Below are 17,207 nucleotides of genomic sequence, written 5' to 3' on the forward strand. Positions count from 1 at the left end.
CAATATAAGCTACAATAAATATATGCATAAACTCAAACAAATGCATAAATAAAAAAAATGCATAAATTAATGCATAAATAAAGTGCATATTTGCATAAATAAATAAATGCATAAATACATAAACAAATGTATAAAACTTATAAATAAATAAATGCATTAATAGATAAATGCATGAATAAATGCGTAAATAAATAAATAGATAAATGCATAAAAATGCATAAATAGATAAATGCATAAATTCATAAATGAATGTCTATAAACAGTCATGCATTAATAAATAAATGCATAAATAAATGTATAAATAAATGCATAAATAAGATAAATGCATAAATACATACGTAAATAAACAAATGTATAAATATACTTGTAAATAAAGTCCGAACTAAATGCATAGATTAATGCATAATAAAGATTAATGCATAAATAAATGCATTAAAATGCATAAATAGAAAAATTGCATAAATAAATAGATAAATGGATAAAAAAATTAAAAAAAAGGCACAAATAAATAAATGCGTAAAAAGAAATATACTCAAATAAAGTCATACATAAACACATTAATAAATAAATGCATGATTAAATAGGCAGCTCACTCGCTTCTGGGTGAGGGAAAGCAAGTTCAGATTTCAGCCAAAAATAAAGTCATTTCACTGGAGGAGCTATAAAGTTATTATATTTTAATGAAAAATTATGAGGATTTTTTTTGTTAGAATAAAGTGAACTGATGAATCATTAACAATGAGACATTAACTGAGTACGGTCAGTTTTGGATCATGTGGAGCGTTTCAAGTACAGGGGAAGTGAGATGTGTATTTTCAGCTATCCGTGGCGGGAGGGAAAAAGAGACAGAGATGAAAGACAGCTAATACTGTGAAATACTGTGTGAGAAACAACAGGAGGGTGATGACATATCAGCACAGTATGAAAAAAAACCTCAAAAATAGAGGTGATCCATATTCATAAGCGCACTGAACATTCACTCCAATTAACAAACTGATTAGTGGGAGGAAAAGTGAGAAATTCATTCAGAAAAAGCCCCTTTCGCTCTCCAGACGTCCATAAAGATCTCTTTACATTAATAGCGAACGGCTGAAGTTATGAGACATTCCCCTCCGCACCTGAATAAACAAAACTTTGCTCTGCAGGCCCAATAAAAAGCGTCTGCTACGTGTTTGAGCGTCTAATGGTTACAGCTGATCCGTTCTGCCTCCTCCGCAGGGGCCAGCGACCTTCCAGATCACAACCACGCTTTATGTACACCACAAACAGGTGAGGAACACGACCTGACGGACGTCTGAACACGTCTCACACTGACAGGGAAGCCAGAGCTATCGAATAAAACAGACCATCGTATGGGAATCGTGTCATGTTGTGTTATATTTGAGCTTCGAGGTTCTTGGACATTCATCAACCAGCTGGGATGCTTTTAAACACTCCTGATGGACCCTGTTAGAGAAGGGAAACTCATCTGCTAAATGGTTTAAAAGGAGTGTATGTAGTTCTCGAGTAGGAAAAGCAATTCAGTTTCGACTTTCAGGGAATTTTAGTTTCTGGACATCCACAAGATGGATGAAAATGCTGGACAGCATACGGTGACAACACATTAGAAAATAAAAACACATTTATTCTTTTGTGGCACATAAGTGTGTCTATGTGGTGTTTTTAATACGCTTTAAGACAAAGCATGTGTAAGTTCATAAGTCGACAGCATTGCTGAGTATTTCCTCCTTAAAACTGCAGTGAACCAAAGACAGTCTCAAAAACACGCTTTGAAATCGCTGGTGTTTCTGACGTCACAAACTACCTTGTAACCAATCAGATCAACGTGTGATCGTCAACCAGTGGATCTCTGAGCTGAGTGAGTGAGTGGAGGCGGGGCTCATTTGCATATTCATAGAAGCACGCATACTAAATGAGGCAAGGGTGTCGGGTTACATTCAAGATATTTTAAGGCATTTTTTTTTTCCAAGGAAAAAACTTAAAATGTGTAATTTTGGTGATCAAAGATTATAAAATAATCTTAATAATAACAAAAATCAATAATAAAATTGTTGACCTCAGGGGGACTATTTATTACGCCTATTTATTTCCTCAGGGCTCCTTAACTTTTAATTTGTGTCTGGAGCTCTGACCCTAGAAAAGTAAATTAGTGCATTTTTATCATGAAATAAAAGTAGATATTTGACATCACTAAGAGCAGGTTGTCCGTTTATGAGCGGATGAATCACGCTAGCGAGAGTCATGTTGTGTTGTCCTGAGCTCTACCTGCCCGAACAGACACGCTAATTACACGGTACACACATGACAGAGTCTCAGGCCCGCGGGGATCGTGAGCGAGTCGTGAGCCAACGGAGTGACTCAGGCCAGATACATTCACACGAAGACACCAGAGCTATAATTATGAGGAGAGAAACGCTGAGCGAGTCACACTTGAGTCATGGGCTACAAGGGTCCCAGACACACAAACACTCAAACATCGTGTTCAACAGGACCGTCTCTCGACTTGATTTATTACTAGTTCTCACATGTGACTCATAAGCTTATCACAGGTTATTTTGATTCAGCCTGCATATCAAACGCCTCACTAGTGTATAATATCAGTCTTGTTGTTTAGGGACGGGCGCTATATTGAGTATTTATAACATGTGTGGATGATTTTAGTGATATAAAATCAATAGCCGCATTTTCACTGTCACTTTCGGGGCCAACGGCTGATTTCATGTGCCAGCTAACATCAGCATTAAAGACTTTTTAAAGGGGTGGTGTAATGCCCTTTTCACAAGATGTAAAATAAGTCTCTGATGTCCCCAGAGTGTGTGTGTGAAGTTTTAGCTCAAAATACCCCACAGTTATTTTTATATAGCATGTTAAAATCGTCACTTTTTGAGGGTGAGCAAAAACATACCGTTTTTGTGTGTGTCCCTTTAAATGCAAATGAGCTGCTGCTCCCGGCGCAGGGGGCGGAGCTTCAAGAGCTCGTGTCCTTTTACCTCACACACACATGCGCTGAACATTTCTAAAACTTTTAGTCTTTTATGTTCAAACCAGAGTCGGACAATGATGGAGAGACTCAAGAAGAAGTGACAACATGTAGACAACATTTCTGACTGGTTAGTTGATGAATTTATGAAGCTTATGTGTCATTGATTAGCATATTCTGTCTTGATAATCTATAAATCATGTTCAGGGGGCGGGGTTTATGTAAATTCTAGGGTTGGTGATGTCACTAACCCGGGAGGAATGTGGTGTAGTCTCTACCAGCCGTTTGTTGTAGTCCTTAAAAAGCGATTTCTTTAAAAGCAAATATCTCCCTTTGCTTTGAACTTTGAGCGTTGTAACTTTGCAGATGTTGTTTATGCTCAAACAGCAACATTACACACTAACTAAAGTTAGAAAAGTCAAATCATAATCAACCACCCCTTTAAAAATCATTTTAGCTCAAAACTCACTTTTAGACAGCAGAAAGTGTCTGAAATAACTTCTGTTTGTGATTCTGATCACCGTATAAAGCAGAAATATTGATATGTGACGCAAAAGACTATACACATGAACCATTACCATAGTAAACATGGTAAACACGACCGCTTGAAGAAATCAGACAAATCATAAAGGCTATCCCAATCATGTTTATTTTATCTGTCACTATGTCTCGTCTCTTTACACCGGACTGTCTGATATATTTAGTTTGGCATTTTTCCTTAAATAAAGCAAGTCTGTTTTTTCAGGAGCTTCCTCTGTTTCTCTGAGTGAAAACACAACCGTACTGGGACTGTGCTAAAGCTCCTCATGTCGTATCTTGGGTGGAAAATGTGTAGAAATGATCGTTCTTTCTAAATGTGATGTAAACACACTCTCCCGTGACTACAAATACAGTAACAGAAGCGACTGATTAAGTCCTCTTTCTGAAATAATGGTAAATACCACTTTATTTGATCGAAACATTAATGTTATAACATTACTTGCTGAAGTAAGCTGGATCAATATCAGAATATCATAGTAATAAAAGCTGGATGACTTGTTTTGCTAAAAGGCATGTAATTGATTTTAAAACATTGCATGGAGAATAAAATGCTGAATAACTGTTACCACAAATAAAGCTATTTCTGATTATGCTGTTCGACACTTGACAAAATACTGTTATCTCTAAGGTACAAACATGTCACTTGTGATAAATCAAGAGATTCAAACAATAAAACTAACTGTGTTAAGCTGTATAACAATGATATTCTGTATATATAATATATATTCTGTTGATAAAGCTCTAAACAGTTGTTCGCCTGTCTAATAAAAATAAATAAATAAATAAAAAAAACAGTAAAACCATAAATCGAGGGTACGTCATGGACAGTTAAAATTGTGTATTTATCTGGATTTTAACATTTTTGGAAACATTTGGCAAGTACACAACATATACGTATATTTTAATCCAAAAATCGTACATATTGTGCCTTTAATTTAACAAGTTAGAGCTCGTATAGACTTTTTACAGTGTGTTGTTTCTTGCATTACATTTTTTTTTAATAATTAGTAGTGCAATAATGATGGTTCAAAAGAAAGTTATTTAAAAGCAAATTCATTAACAGAATGATGTTGTCAAAAGAGCTCTACTAATAGCTATGCCAGGATGACGATTTTTCTTTCCTATTCATGAAAACTTTGCATTTCTCTGTGTTTCCAACTCGAGTTCTGCTGTTATAAATATCTCTCTTATTCTCAGTTTCAGGTAGTCAGTAAGTGAAACTCTGTGGCCGGTGACAGACTCAAACCTTTCACACAAACGCCCTCCTCAAACTTCACAACGAGTCAAACACTAAATCCTAATCGTGTCAATTCACAAGGTTTGCACTCAATTGGCAACAAAATGGGAAATAATAATCAAGTATTAAATTACAAAGCGTAGAAGTTGGGCAGGACGAGTCACTTGCTATTCAAAGTCACACACACAAAAAGTTCAAAAAGAAAGCATGTGGTTTTACTCTTTGTGTTGATCTAACGACGAGCAGATTCTTCAGCCATAACACTCATATTCTCTCAATCAGCGCCATGCTGAAACTATACACTCTTCCACATGTCATCTATTGACTTATGAAGAACTTTTTGTCCTTTGCATGGAGGATTTGGACAATGACACCAACCGTCTGCCGTAGAGGAGACCATCATCGCCTGACCAGATCTCATTTCACTCAGATCGCCGCTCACGCCAGATTAATGGAGCAATTCACACACAATGAAACAAAAATTCAAGTTCTGTCATCATTTACTCAATTCAAACCTGTACGACTTTCTTCAGCGAAACACAAGAGATGATATTCTGAAAAACACTAAGTTGGACACCATTGACAATAATAGGGCCCTTTAAAATCTGTTTTATTATTTTCCCAAATTCTGTTTATTTCCCCCATTTTAAATATTACATTACATTTTAGTATCAAAAGCATGTCTAATTAATTGAAATCATTAATCGTTTACAATTAACTGTAATTTCTTTTTTTTTCTTTTTTTTCCTCCCCCAAATTCTATTTTTCCGTGTTTACATTTTTCTGGAAATTTTTATTAAACCATTAAAACGAAATGGCTCAATTAAATTTAAATTAATAAATCAAAAAGTATGTCTAATTAATTCTTTAATTGTCTAATTAAAACAACTTTTTTTTGTTAACAATAATTATTTTTTTGTAACAATAATATTATTTTTTTTAAATAATATTTAATGTTTCGTTTTTTTAGCAATTATGTTAACCGTTTTACTTTTCTAGATTTTTGATTTAATGCAAATTTCTAATCATGGTGGAAATTAAATTAAGGCATAAAACAAACGTAATTAAACGAAAATGTCCTTTCATTTTTTGGCAAACAACAACTGTTAAAATTAAAACAATGAGGAAAAATTGTGTGATATTCTTTAAAAAATTAAAATTTAATAATTGTACTGTTATGATTACATTGAGACGTACATTCTGCTGTAATTTCTTCAAGTTAAACCAAACTTTTATTTTGGCGGGCTGTCGTGAAGAGCTGTGTCTCTAATGAAATAGTAAAATTATTTATTCATCCAGAATTTGCCGAAATGTTTAGGAACAGTATATAGTGTCACGGTCCAATGCGTCTGTTTCAGATGAATATAAAAACACTTAAAACACTGCAAAAAGAAACTGGATTTCAGGAGATTCACTCATAAACAAAGACTTCAATCTGAACCTCCATAGCGAACGGAGACTGAATTTGGGGGAGATGGAGCATCGGGGGTGGGGGGGGGGGTGTTTTGCCTGTTGTTTTAATGTTTGTTGACATTGTTCGCAGGGGTTGAGAGGACGACTCATTTCCCATCATCCTCTCCTCCCCCATGATGGAGGGGCGACAGCTGAGAACATGAAACGGCGAGAGCAACACAGATCCGAATGACGAGGATCAGAGAGGCTTCGCAAACACTGGGATTATAACGACAACGACACGTGTGCAGAAACACTCGCCGATTTCTGCAGAACCACAGCACCAAATTTGCACCAAATGCCTGTTCATTTGCTACCATGTTAAAGTCCATTTTGCGAATCTTCCAAACAATGTGAAAGTCGACTACAGATTATATCAGTTCCCCGCCATCCTGAATCAGTCATGGTTTAACAAAGTAAATAATGTTAAGGTGCCTACCGAACTGACTGCTGGGTAAAGCTGGGCCTCGGCTCTTCCCGTTTGGCATCTGATGAGGGAACATCTACCGAAGAGAGAAAACATCATTTCAAAACACACACCACAGCTTCAAAAACACATCATATCATGTAAAAAGCATCAGTAATAGTTTATTTCTAGGTTTTAGGTTTGAAATTAAGTGTTAAATCACCTTTTGCCATTTAAGTAAACTCCTAAAACACACGATATAGTAACAGCTCTGATGTGAAACCATTTACACACACACACACACACACACAATCAAATCTGCAACACTGTAAAAAATCAAATAAAATTCAAAGTTGTAAATATAACTAGAGTATGTTTTACATTCAGTCTTTCTACTTCAAAAATTCACGTTTAATTCAATGTGTTACTTTCCAATTGTTTGTAATTACGAAATTAACAATTTATGAAAGGAAATGGTTTCAAAACAAATCCAACAATCCAACAAATTTTTTTTAGTCTATGACATTTTATGAATTTGTTTAATAAAAAGTTGAAAAGCGAAAAGTTAAGGAAAGGTGTGTATATATATATATATATGCATGTTTGGCCGTTAGTAGTCAAAATACAGCACAGTCTCTTGTACCTTTACTGCTTAAAGTATTATTATGCTATTTTAAGGTTTTTGATTGTGTTTTGTAGTCTTCAACAACAGATTTACATGCATCCAAGGTCAAAAAACACTTTAATCTACACTGCAGCATCAGCTCTTTTCTCTCAGCGTCTGAAATGGTTCGTTCGAAGATTCAGTCTCTCTAAACCCCGCCTCTCTGAGAGCTGCTCTGCTCTGATTGGTCAGAGGGCCCAGTCTGCTGTGATTGGTCGGCCGCTTACAGTCCACATCGGAAACAAAACAACCAATTACCAAATCTGGATTCCTCACCCTTCCTCAACACTTGATTCACAGTGGCGTCGTTTTTTCCGTATCAATTCCTCATTCTTTTGAAGTGCAGAAAAGTGGATTTGCAGCGCTAAAACTAGCGTCGACTACACAAACCAAACTCTTCCAGTCTCAGCTACAACTACAGTGTTTGAGGGCGGAGCAAAGGAGGCGCTGTTCGCCGGCAGCCAATAGAAGACCACAGGCTGGCATTATGCAAATCTGTTACATTGTTACATTAGTTTGTAACAGTAAGTGAGACTGGAACTGCAATGCGAATGGCTCATTTCGGCAGTTCAGAATCTCTTTAGGAGATCACTTCATTTGTCGTGCATTGTGACTTTTAAAACTTTGCAGACATTTTACATTCACAATCAGCTCTATTACACACTGCATGAAAGGTAATATTCGAAAAAGCTAGGGATTTTTAATGCCATCATTATCGGCCTGATAAGAAAATTTGGCTGATATATTAAAGCCGATAAATAATGGATTATTTCCTCCAGCTGAGACGCTTCAGATGCGACTGTTCAACATGATGGGTTTGAACTGCTTGATTAGAATCACTTCAAAAAAGTAAAATACAGTAAAGTGCAGCGCAAGTCTGTCATATCGGCTACATAAAATTATAATGAGAACATCATAATTGTGTGTTTGGGACGTGGCTTTTAATGTTAAGACTTGTTTTTGTAATCAGGCTCTCAAAATTTTTCCTTCATATTTATCGGCAAATTAATCGGTTATCGGCTTCAAATGTAAATAATTATCGGTTTTGGGCAAATTTTTCATACTGGTGCATCCCTAGAAAAAGCATAATAGGTGCACTTTAATCACTCCGCTTGACATCTGATGTTGACTCCCCAATAATAATAATGTGTATTATCAACAGCAGAACAGTCTATCAACTTACAATACTGAAATCCAACAGGTCGTTCAGCTCCAAGTCGGTTCCCACCGTAGCCATCCTGATCCTGTGTGTTCTTGATCTGCTTCTCTTGCTCGACGACTCTCTCTCTCGGCTCAAACAGGTTTATGATCCTGCAGGGGAAGGAGATGCGTAATGAACAAGTGTGCTTTATGAAGCTCAGGTTAAATGTATCTGGGCCTAGTAATCAAATCTGACATGCATCATGCGTACGATCCAAAATAATCCGGTTGCGGCTTCCATCCGAAGAGCTACACAACATTAGAGATGTGGTTTAATGTAGAGTTTTCCCAGAATGCACCACATATGAGCTCACTTAACCACCAAGAGAGACCACCAGCGAGTCTCCAACACCCACCCACAGTTACACACACCTAAAGTACGGGAACTAGTTAGTTTGCACAAACAACTATGATTCCTGGAATGAAACCCTGCATGTGAAACATTTCCATAGCATGAAAAATGGACGTTTATTTCCATAAATGGAACATTTTAATAGATATTAGGACATTAAGCTCTTATATGCAATTTGTTTGTTTTTTTATGTACAATGCATATATTTTGCTTTTCATACAAAACCGCAAACTAATTTTGGCTGCTTTCAGAAGACAAATGTCACGTCAACTTCACAAGTTAAAAAAAAGGAAGTGCTGTGATTTTACACTTTTTCTTAATTCATGAACCAACTCATTAAACATCAGCACTGCATCACACAGACACAAGTGAGAAGCTTCATCCAAAAATACTTTCATCATCATCACTGCGCCAATAACACCTTCACTGGAATCATAATCAGCACCTTGATGATCAACAGGTAGAGGACTGCGAAACATCATCGCAAATATTGCTTTACTTTTTCATATGGGATGCACAGTTTATCAAAGGAATATCAGAAAGTGCATTATGTAGTATGATTATACTGCGATTTTAGGACATGCACAAACATTTATGAGTCTCTTCTGCTCATCAAGGAGGCATTTATTTGATGAAAAATACAGTAAAAAATGTGAAATATTTTTACGATTTGAAACAGCTGTTTTCTATGTGAATATACTGTAAAATGTAATTTATTTCTGAGGTTCAAAGCTGGATTTCCAGCATCATTTTCAGTCACGTGATCCTTCAGATATCATTACAATATGCTGCTAATGCAATATTTCTGATCGGTTTTAAACGGTTAATATTTTTGCGAAAAATCGACATTTCACTTCCAGGATTCATTGATTAACAGAAAGTTCAAAAGAACGGCATTTATTGGAAATGTTTTTACTGTCATTTCTGATCCAATTTAACGTGTCCTTGCTGAATAACAATATTAATTCCTTTTAAAGAGCCTGCACTTTTGAACAGTAGTGTATGCCATGGAAATACCAGAGTTTTCAGGGTAAATCACATTGCAAAAACCTGTTGTATATATTTTTTTAATGCAACGTAAACCATAGTACATTACTGTTGATATCATACTAGACTAATATCATGTTTTTGGGCATGTTGCATGTGTGCATGGCCTTTTTGACATGTATGTTACATGGCACTAGTGTTAGGATCATATTTAAGCACTATGTTTAGATCATATGTGGTGATAATGGCATGTTAATATCATTATACATATTTAAAGAACCTTAGAAGTAAACACCAAAATTAATATTCAGTAGCACTAAAAAAATATATATATATATATATGTGAAAGCACAACTGTATTGCTTAGGGCAAAGCTTTAATCTTCTACAACACGTGCAACCGCAGTTTATACATACAACATCAAAAAGATAAGATATAATCCATAAGTCTCAAACCCAGAATGATCAGCAACAGGCCGAATCACATGAAGGCTTTTCAGGCCACGTTCACCCTAAATGGTGAACAAGACACCCCCCCCCCCCCCCCCCCCTTCCCCAACCTCTCCAACACAAAGAAACACACGGTCCTCGACACAAAGTTTGAAAACTACACAAGAACAAGTACAAACACTCTTTATGGGAGAATAGAGCAGATAAAAGCATGTAAACACCTATATGGATATTCTACACAGGAAAAGGTGGGAAAGCTATTCCCAGAAATGCAAAAAGGAAAAGTTGTTTCCCAAGAAAAGTCAAATAAACACACCAGGACACAAGACGAACTGCAAATAAGAAGAAACTCAATACACAACCAATCAAGTTAAATGTAAATACGTCAAATTAACTTCACAGATGACTTTATTTAACCCCAGTGCAAACTTTCATCTGTTATAACCATCAAAAATACCCAAATTGCAGCAAATACACAAGTGAAACAGGCAGAAGATTCACTATAAAGTTGTAAACACACATTTACCGTGGTAAAAAGGAGCTATAAATGGTGTTTTAAACTTGACATTGTTGGCAGTATTGAACAAAGAAGCCGTTTCCTCTGGACTCGAACCCCACACACACACACATACATACACACATACACACCAAAGCTCTTAGACAAAACACTTCACACACATATCCACTATGCAACAAAAGTTCGATAATTACAACAGGCGCGTAAAAGTCAAAATGGTGCACATTTACGCGTATAAAACATGATAAACGTGGCACATATTTACCGTTTCTCCCGTCACGCGCGCGGCATCCAGCGGGAGAGAAACGCGCTTCAGCCTGAGAGGAAAAACAGAAAAGTTGGGGGACAAAATTTCCCCCCTCCGTGTCTCAGGTCCCGCAAAAACACGGTGCAAAACGGGTCGTATTTCCCGGGAAACGCGAACAATCCGCGTCAAGAGTTGTTACAATGTAACTGTGCTCAAATACAACTCTGACTAAAGTTCTATTCTAATTCTTTTGAGCGCTACAAATGTAACATCTCATCTTCCGAGGAGACATTTTAGCACCGTCCACATTGTCAGCCCCAATAGTGTATCCCTCCGCGCTGAGGGGAGACGTTATAGCGGTGTCCGATTTCAAACGCCCAGAAAACTAGGACTGTGTAGATTACGCGATTACTTTGATATTTACTATACACGCGGCACAATTAAAATACTTAATACAACGGAGAACAGTATATCTAACTTTATCGCGATATGAGCAGGATTTTGCTGTAAATTGTGCCGTACTAGACTAACGCGCGGAATGAGACGACGCACTGTTGAAGACAGACGGACTGAGAAACAGTGCGAGATGGAACGATAGACCCACCGAACTGACCAATAGGGAGCCAGGAAAGCTTGATTGACACATTCGATGGCCAATGAAAGCACTTTTTAACACTAAAGCCAAACCTCTCTTCCCTGCACACCCTACCAAGGTTTTAAAAGAATGGCAACAGGAAGCCATGGAATACTGTGTGTGTGTGTTTTTTTTTTTTTGTTTAACAAAAAACGTATGCTGTTAATTCAGTCTTAGAAAAGAGATCGCAGATGCTTAGTTAGTTTCGAAATTCGTTCGAAACAAAGCTAAATATTATATAACGATAGCAGGCATGTTTAAGATAAAACACGTTATAGCACTAATAAAAGTACCATGGTATAACTAAGGTGTTTAGATATTGCAATATCGTGATATTCTTTGGAATATAATGTAAATAATTCAATATGGTAATCATTCAAAACTATGTTATGATACGTGAAAATATAATCATCTGATATGATCTCTGGTCCCGCCACAGTACAGTATAGTGAGACAGACAGTAAACACACAAATGTAGTTTAACTCCATTTATAGACCCATATTCGCCTCATTATGACTATATTCAGAATAAAACATTTCTAATTAGTCATACTGACAAAAAGTAGGATTACTATGCCTCTTTTTTTTTGCATTGTTGGTATTCTTATTTGAGATCTAACATATGACATATTGATATGCAAAAGCAATAAACTTGTTTCTTTTTTCACCTTGAGTTTGTAAAAACAGCATGGAGGTGTTAGCACTTCCTAAATCCATCTTAGATGTGGAGAGCAAACACCTCGGATAATCTAAAACTGAATGAGCCATGATCAGAATGGGAGCGAAGCAAATGGCTTCTGACTGAAGGTGTGAGAAGGGCTCTCAGGGCCACTAAAGCGGAGGAAGAGACAACATTTGGTGTTGTGGTGGGAAAACAGAAGCTGTGCCCCCGTGTGCATCTCAGCCCTTTAACTGCTGTTTTTCTTTTGAGGTCAGTGTGGTACAGAAACCACACCAGGGGGAGAGATTAATATGAGCAAACAGCGACCTGATGATTCATATGTGTAATATATATCTGTCCTCAGGTGTTGACATTGAAACTATGGCATTTTCTAATGAAAATCAGTCCAGGCAAACCCTGACATTAAAGTCTAAACATGAAATCCAAATTGACCCTATTTGCTTTCCTGATTCATGTTCCCCTGGTGTTATTGTGAAGGATTCAGCAAATATACATCAAATATCATTTTACATACCTGTGTTTTATAGTTTTCAAGGAATAGCAATGACAGAAATAAAGCCGTTTATCAAACCGAATTAAAAAGAAAGTAAATGTGAAATAGATTTGTTCAATAGACACATCAATACTCGTACACTGTAAAAATGATATGATCGATAAGTTATGAAAACATTGCTTTAACTCATCAGAATAAGTTAAGTTAAAATAAGTGATACAAGATTCAACTCAGTTTAATTTAAGTTGAAATGACTTAAACATCCAAGTTTATTGTACTTAAAGTCCCCCTTAGTTAATCATTTCATCCCTTAACTCATCACTGATCACCAGAATGACATATTTAAACATTTTTTCCCTGAAAAAATATTAGTCATGCTTTAAAATAGCTTGATTGTTACTCGACACCCTTGTGTCATAAGTATACGCGGATTCATGAATATGCTAATTAGCCCCGCCTCCACTCGCTGCACAATGGTTTCTCTCTTTACAACGTCGGACACATAACGGTAATTAATATCATTAGTCTTTTGCTTGACTATGTTATCAAACAGCTAATAATGTGTTGCTAATGTTACACAAACCATGTAGTTGAAAAAAACATGAAAGGCATCCAGTTCATCATAACATTGTAATATACAAAGGCTATATTGCTAAATCTACACGATTTTTCATATCAACAGAAAAATATGACCTGCTTCTCTTGAGACTCCACTGCTAGTTCGCTGTTAATGATATGCTAAAGCCCGTCGGCACGTTGATCTGATTGGTTACAAGGTAGTTTGTGACGTCAGAAACACCAGCGATTTCAAAGCGTGTTTTTGAGACTGTCTTTGGTTCACTGCAGTTTTAAGGAGAAAATACTCAGCAAATTAAAAAAAATTGAAGGCAGCAACTTTTTAACAGTGTATAAATTACTTTTTTAACTTAAAATTCGTCATATATACACTAAACCCCCCAAAAATATGACCAATAAGTCATGACAACATGTTTTTACATTGCTTTAACTCATCAAAATGAGTTAAGCAATATTCAACTTTTTTTGTAAGCTACACAAGATTCAACTCATTTTTTAAAAGTCAGTTTAAAGTCTCCCTGTAGTCAATCATTTTATCCCTTAAAACTCATCTTTGATCACCAAAATAACATATTAAAGCATTTTTTCCTTGAAAACAATGTCTTCATGCCTTAAAATAGCTTGAATGTAACTCGACACCCTTGCCTCATTTAGTATGCGCGGTTCAATGAATATGCAAATTAGCCCCGCCTCCACTCACTCACTCAGCTCAAAAATCCACTCGTTGGATATATATATATATATAAATATGCATGAAGACAAAAATGATGCAGTATATGTAAAGATATATGCGATAATACAAAATGTCATAACTTTCCTTTTCATCTGATGTCAATCTCGGCCAAAACCAACAGTTAAATAGTTATTAATAGGCACATTTTACAATGCAATCAAGTTTCTTTCTCGTTGAATATCCCAATTCACTCATAAATGCGTCATATTACGGAAGCAAGATTGCGAATGCTTCACATCGCCGGCTAAATGCCAGATAACGTTACAAATCTGTGAATATTTTTATGGTTTGAGCCCAAACATTCAGGTCATAAATATCTCTCTCCCCTTTATAAAGTTCAGGATAACACAGTAAATGAAGCATGTCTGTTCTGATTATAGAGGTTTAGTGTTGTATTTATGAAAGGACCAGACGAGACCAGCAACATCATGTCAGTGAAACACTAATCCACTGGAAACACAAACACGGACGGGTAAAGGGAGCATGTCAATCAGTTTAACCCCACGATGAATAGAGCCGTGTGTGAGAATCTAACCCCTGTGTGGGGGTGCACTAACTTTTTCATCATGCTGTCTTCTTCACCAGCGACCAGACAATCCACAGTCCTTTGTTTCAGAGATTCAGTAGCTAAAACAATAAAATAAAATAATTCTGAATAATAATTACAAATCGAGCCTTTCACATTTACGGGTTTCTCAGAAGTCGTCATAGTTGGGTAAACTTCTATAGCTGTGAATTAGAGACTACATTAATTGTGTGTGTGTGTGTGTGTGTGTGTGTGTGTGTGTGTGTGTGTGTGTGTGTGTGTGTGTGTGTTCCCATTTGCTCAAATAGCAAAAGAAAAACTCCATAATAGTGTTTTCACAACTTTCAAAAAAGAGGGGAAAAAATAGAGATTGATAACGGCAGCGATAACTAGTATTTTTTTGTAATTTCATACATAGGTAATATAATACTAAGTAGCCTATAGTGTTATGAATGTACATTAAAAAACATGAAAATATAAAAAACTTTGCAGGATTTACGATTGCTGATGACTATTAAAACGCGCCGTCACGGTCTGTGTAAAGGGTCCTTTGAACTTTTGAATTTTTTATTTATTTAATAATTTATTTTTTATTTATAGAATTATACCATGCTAAAAATATAAAACTAATTATTATTTTAAAATAAATTTCTCATAATTTCTAAAGAAATGTGAGTGCTTTTTTGCCCATGAAAAAGTTGCTTTCAGTGTTATTTTAGATACTATTATGGTTTTTATTAAAATTTTAATGAGTTTTTCTGTTAATAATTTTCCCGCTTTCATTTTAATTTAAGTTAAAGTTTTTAAAATTTTGTTGTGTTTTTGTCATTTTTCTTTAATTTCTTTTATTAGTGCTGTCAAATCGATTAATCACGATTAATCGCATCTAACATAAAAGTTTATATATGTATATATATATATATATATATATATATTCATACACACACATATGTATATATATTCGCATACATATATATAAGTGCTGTCAAATCGATTAATCATGATTAATTGTATCTAAAATAAAAGTTTGTGTTTATGTTTGTGTACACACATACATATACAGTATATATATAAAGTTAGGTATATATATTATTAAATGAACAAACTTTTATGTTAGATGTGATTAATCGATTTGACAGTACTCGTCTATATAGTTCTCATTAATGTTTTTTTCAGTTTCATTTATAGGCTAATAATTTAGTGCATCAAGCTAAACTAAAAGAAAATGAGAAATATTGCATTGTCAGCTATTGTTGAAAAAAAAAAGTTTAAATTTTATCTATTTTATTTGTGTAACTATAACAGCCCTGCAACAACAAATAGTTGTTGTTTTGGGGGGAATATAGGCTACAGTATGTTTCACATTTCACATCTGACACACTGATAGCAAAGCTAAATGATGTGCTGGCCAGAGCAAACACTCTTCACGAATAACATCGCTGCTTTTGCACGGCTTGATCTCGAGCTCAGTGAGGATGGGTGTTGATGTTTACACTCACACACACACACACACACACACACACACACACACACTCACTCACCTGACTCGCTGCTCTATTGAGTCGATGGGCCCGTGAATGTGCAGGCCTGAATGCAGGGCCAGCTGTGTCTGGCATCGAGTGCATTCATCTCAGGGTTTGGAGAGCATCGAGCAGGATTAGCTAACTGAAAGCATCCGCCAAAACCAGCGAAACCATGGCAACCGGAGCCTCGCACAACCGACACATTCGAGACAAGAGATACGCTGAACGCTAGAACAGATAAGAGTCAAAACACACATGATGATGATGATAACGAGAAAGTAGGATGATATTTTGAGACGGACCGTGGCAGCTGTTCAGGACATGAATGGACTAATATGGCCAATTAAAGGGGCTTTATGTAAGAATTATTATGTAGCTATTAATCGCTGTTTTATTGCCAATATGTTAACAGCTTGTAAGTAACGAAACTTAACATTCCCCGACTTTATGAAAGCCGTTAGACTGAGTTTTATGAGAAGGACTCGGGGCGTTTTTGCCGGGAAAATCTAAAGGATGTGATTGACGGTTACGCGTGCTCCTGAAAACCGCTTCCGTTCTGACACATGAATGAAACTAATGCTTATACGTTCAGGTTAATGCCAAATTCTGTAATGTCAATGTGTCATGCAATTTATATAGTCTGTCTACTTACAGTCAAGCCTCTTGAAGGCAAGCCTGCAACCTTAGCCAAAAAAGCGTGTTTTGAATGGATGTCAATGGTGGAGAGGCTTCACTACGCTGAAAACCCGATATTGTGAGGAAAAAAATCTTATTTAATTAATTGACAGTCCTTCGGCTAATCTTCAATATGTTTGCTCTTACACTTTGTAGGATTTCGGGCTGTCCCAGACGAAAGATGACCAATCGTGCCAATTTCTTACAGTCTGTTAAAGACGGTCTCGCGACCAAACATACACTTCATTATCGATCGACAGTCCACTTTAGACATTCTACTAACTATAAGTAGTCTAACTTTGCAACTACATGTCAACTAGTCATTAAAGTATTA

At 36.1% G+C, this 17,207-nt stretch overlaps 1 protein-coding gene across 8 annotated transcripts in view; it reads right to left on the reverse strand.

Annotated features, from left to right (window-relative positions):
- The window catches only part of tcf3a (transcription factor 3a), a 53,430-nt gene extending 37,076 nt beyond the window's left edge, over positions 1–16,354 (reverse strand). For 7 of the 8 annotated variants that reach the window (XR_013821824.1, XR_013821825.1, XM_079876919.1 and 4 more), the window contains exons 1-3: positions 11,050–11,602; positions 8,463–8,590; positions 6,649–6,712 (exon numbers count right to left, since the gene is read on the reverse strand). Coding sequence is in view for 6 of the 8 variants with exons in the window: in XM_079876919.1 (XP_079733045.1) it covers positions 6,649–6,712; positions 8,463–8,516 (118 nt within the window). In the remaining 2 variants the exon portion in view is untranslated. Of the gene's footprint in view, positions 1–6,648; positions 6,713–8,462; positions 8,591–11,049; positions 11,603–16,216 lie in introns of those variants that run through there. The other variant, XM_079876917.1, reaches the window with a different exon arrangement.
- Between the last annotated feature and the right edge of the window lie 853 nt (positions 16,355–17,207).

Source organism: Squalius cephalus (assembly GCF_949319135.1).
Source record: "Squalius cephalus genome assembly, chromosome: 7".
NCBI classification, from domain to species: Eukaryota; Metazoa; Chordata; class Actinopteri; order Cypriniformes; family Leuciscidae; genus Squalius; species Squalius cephalus.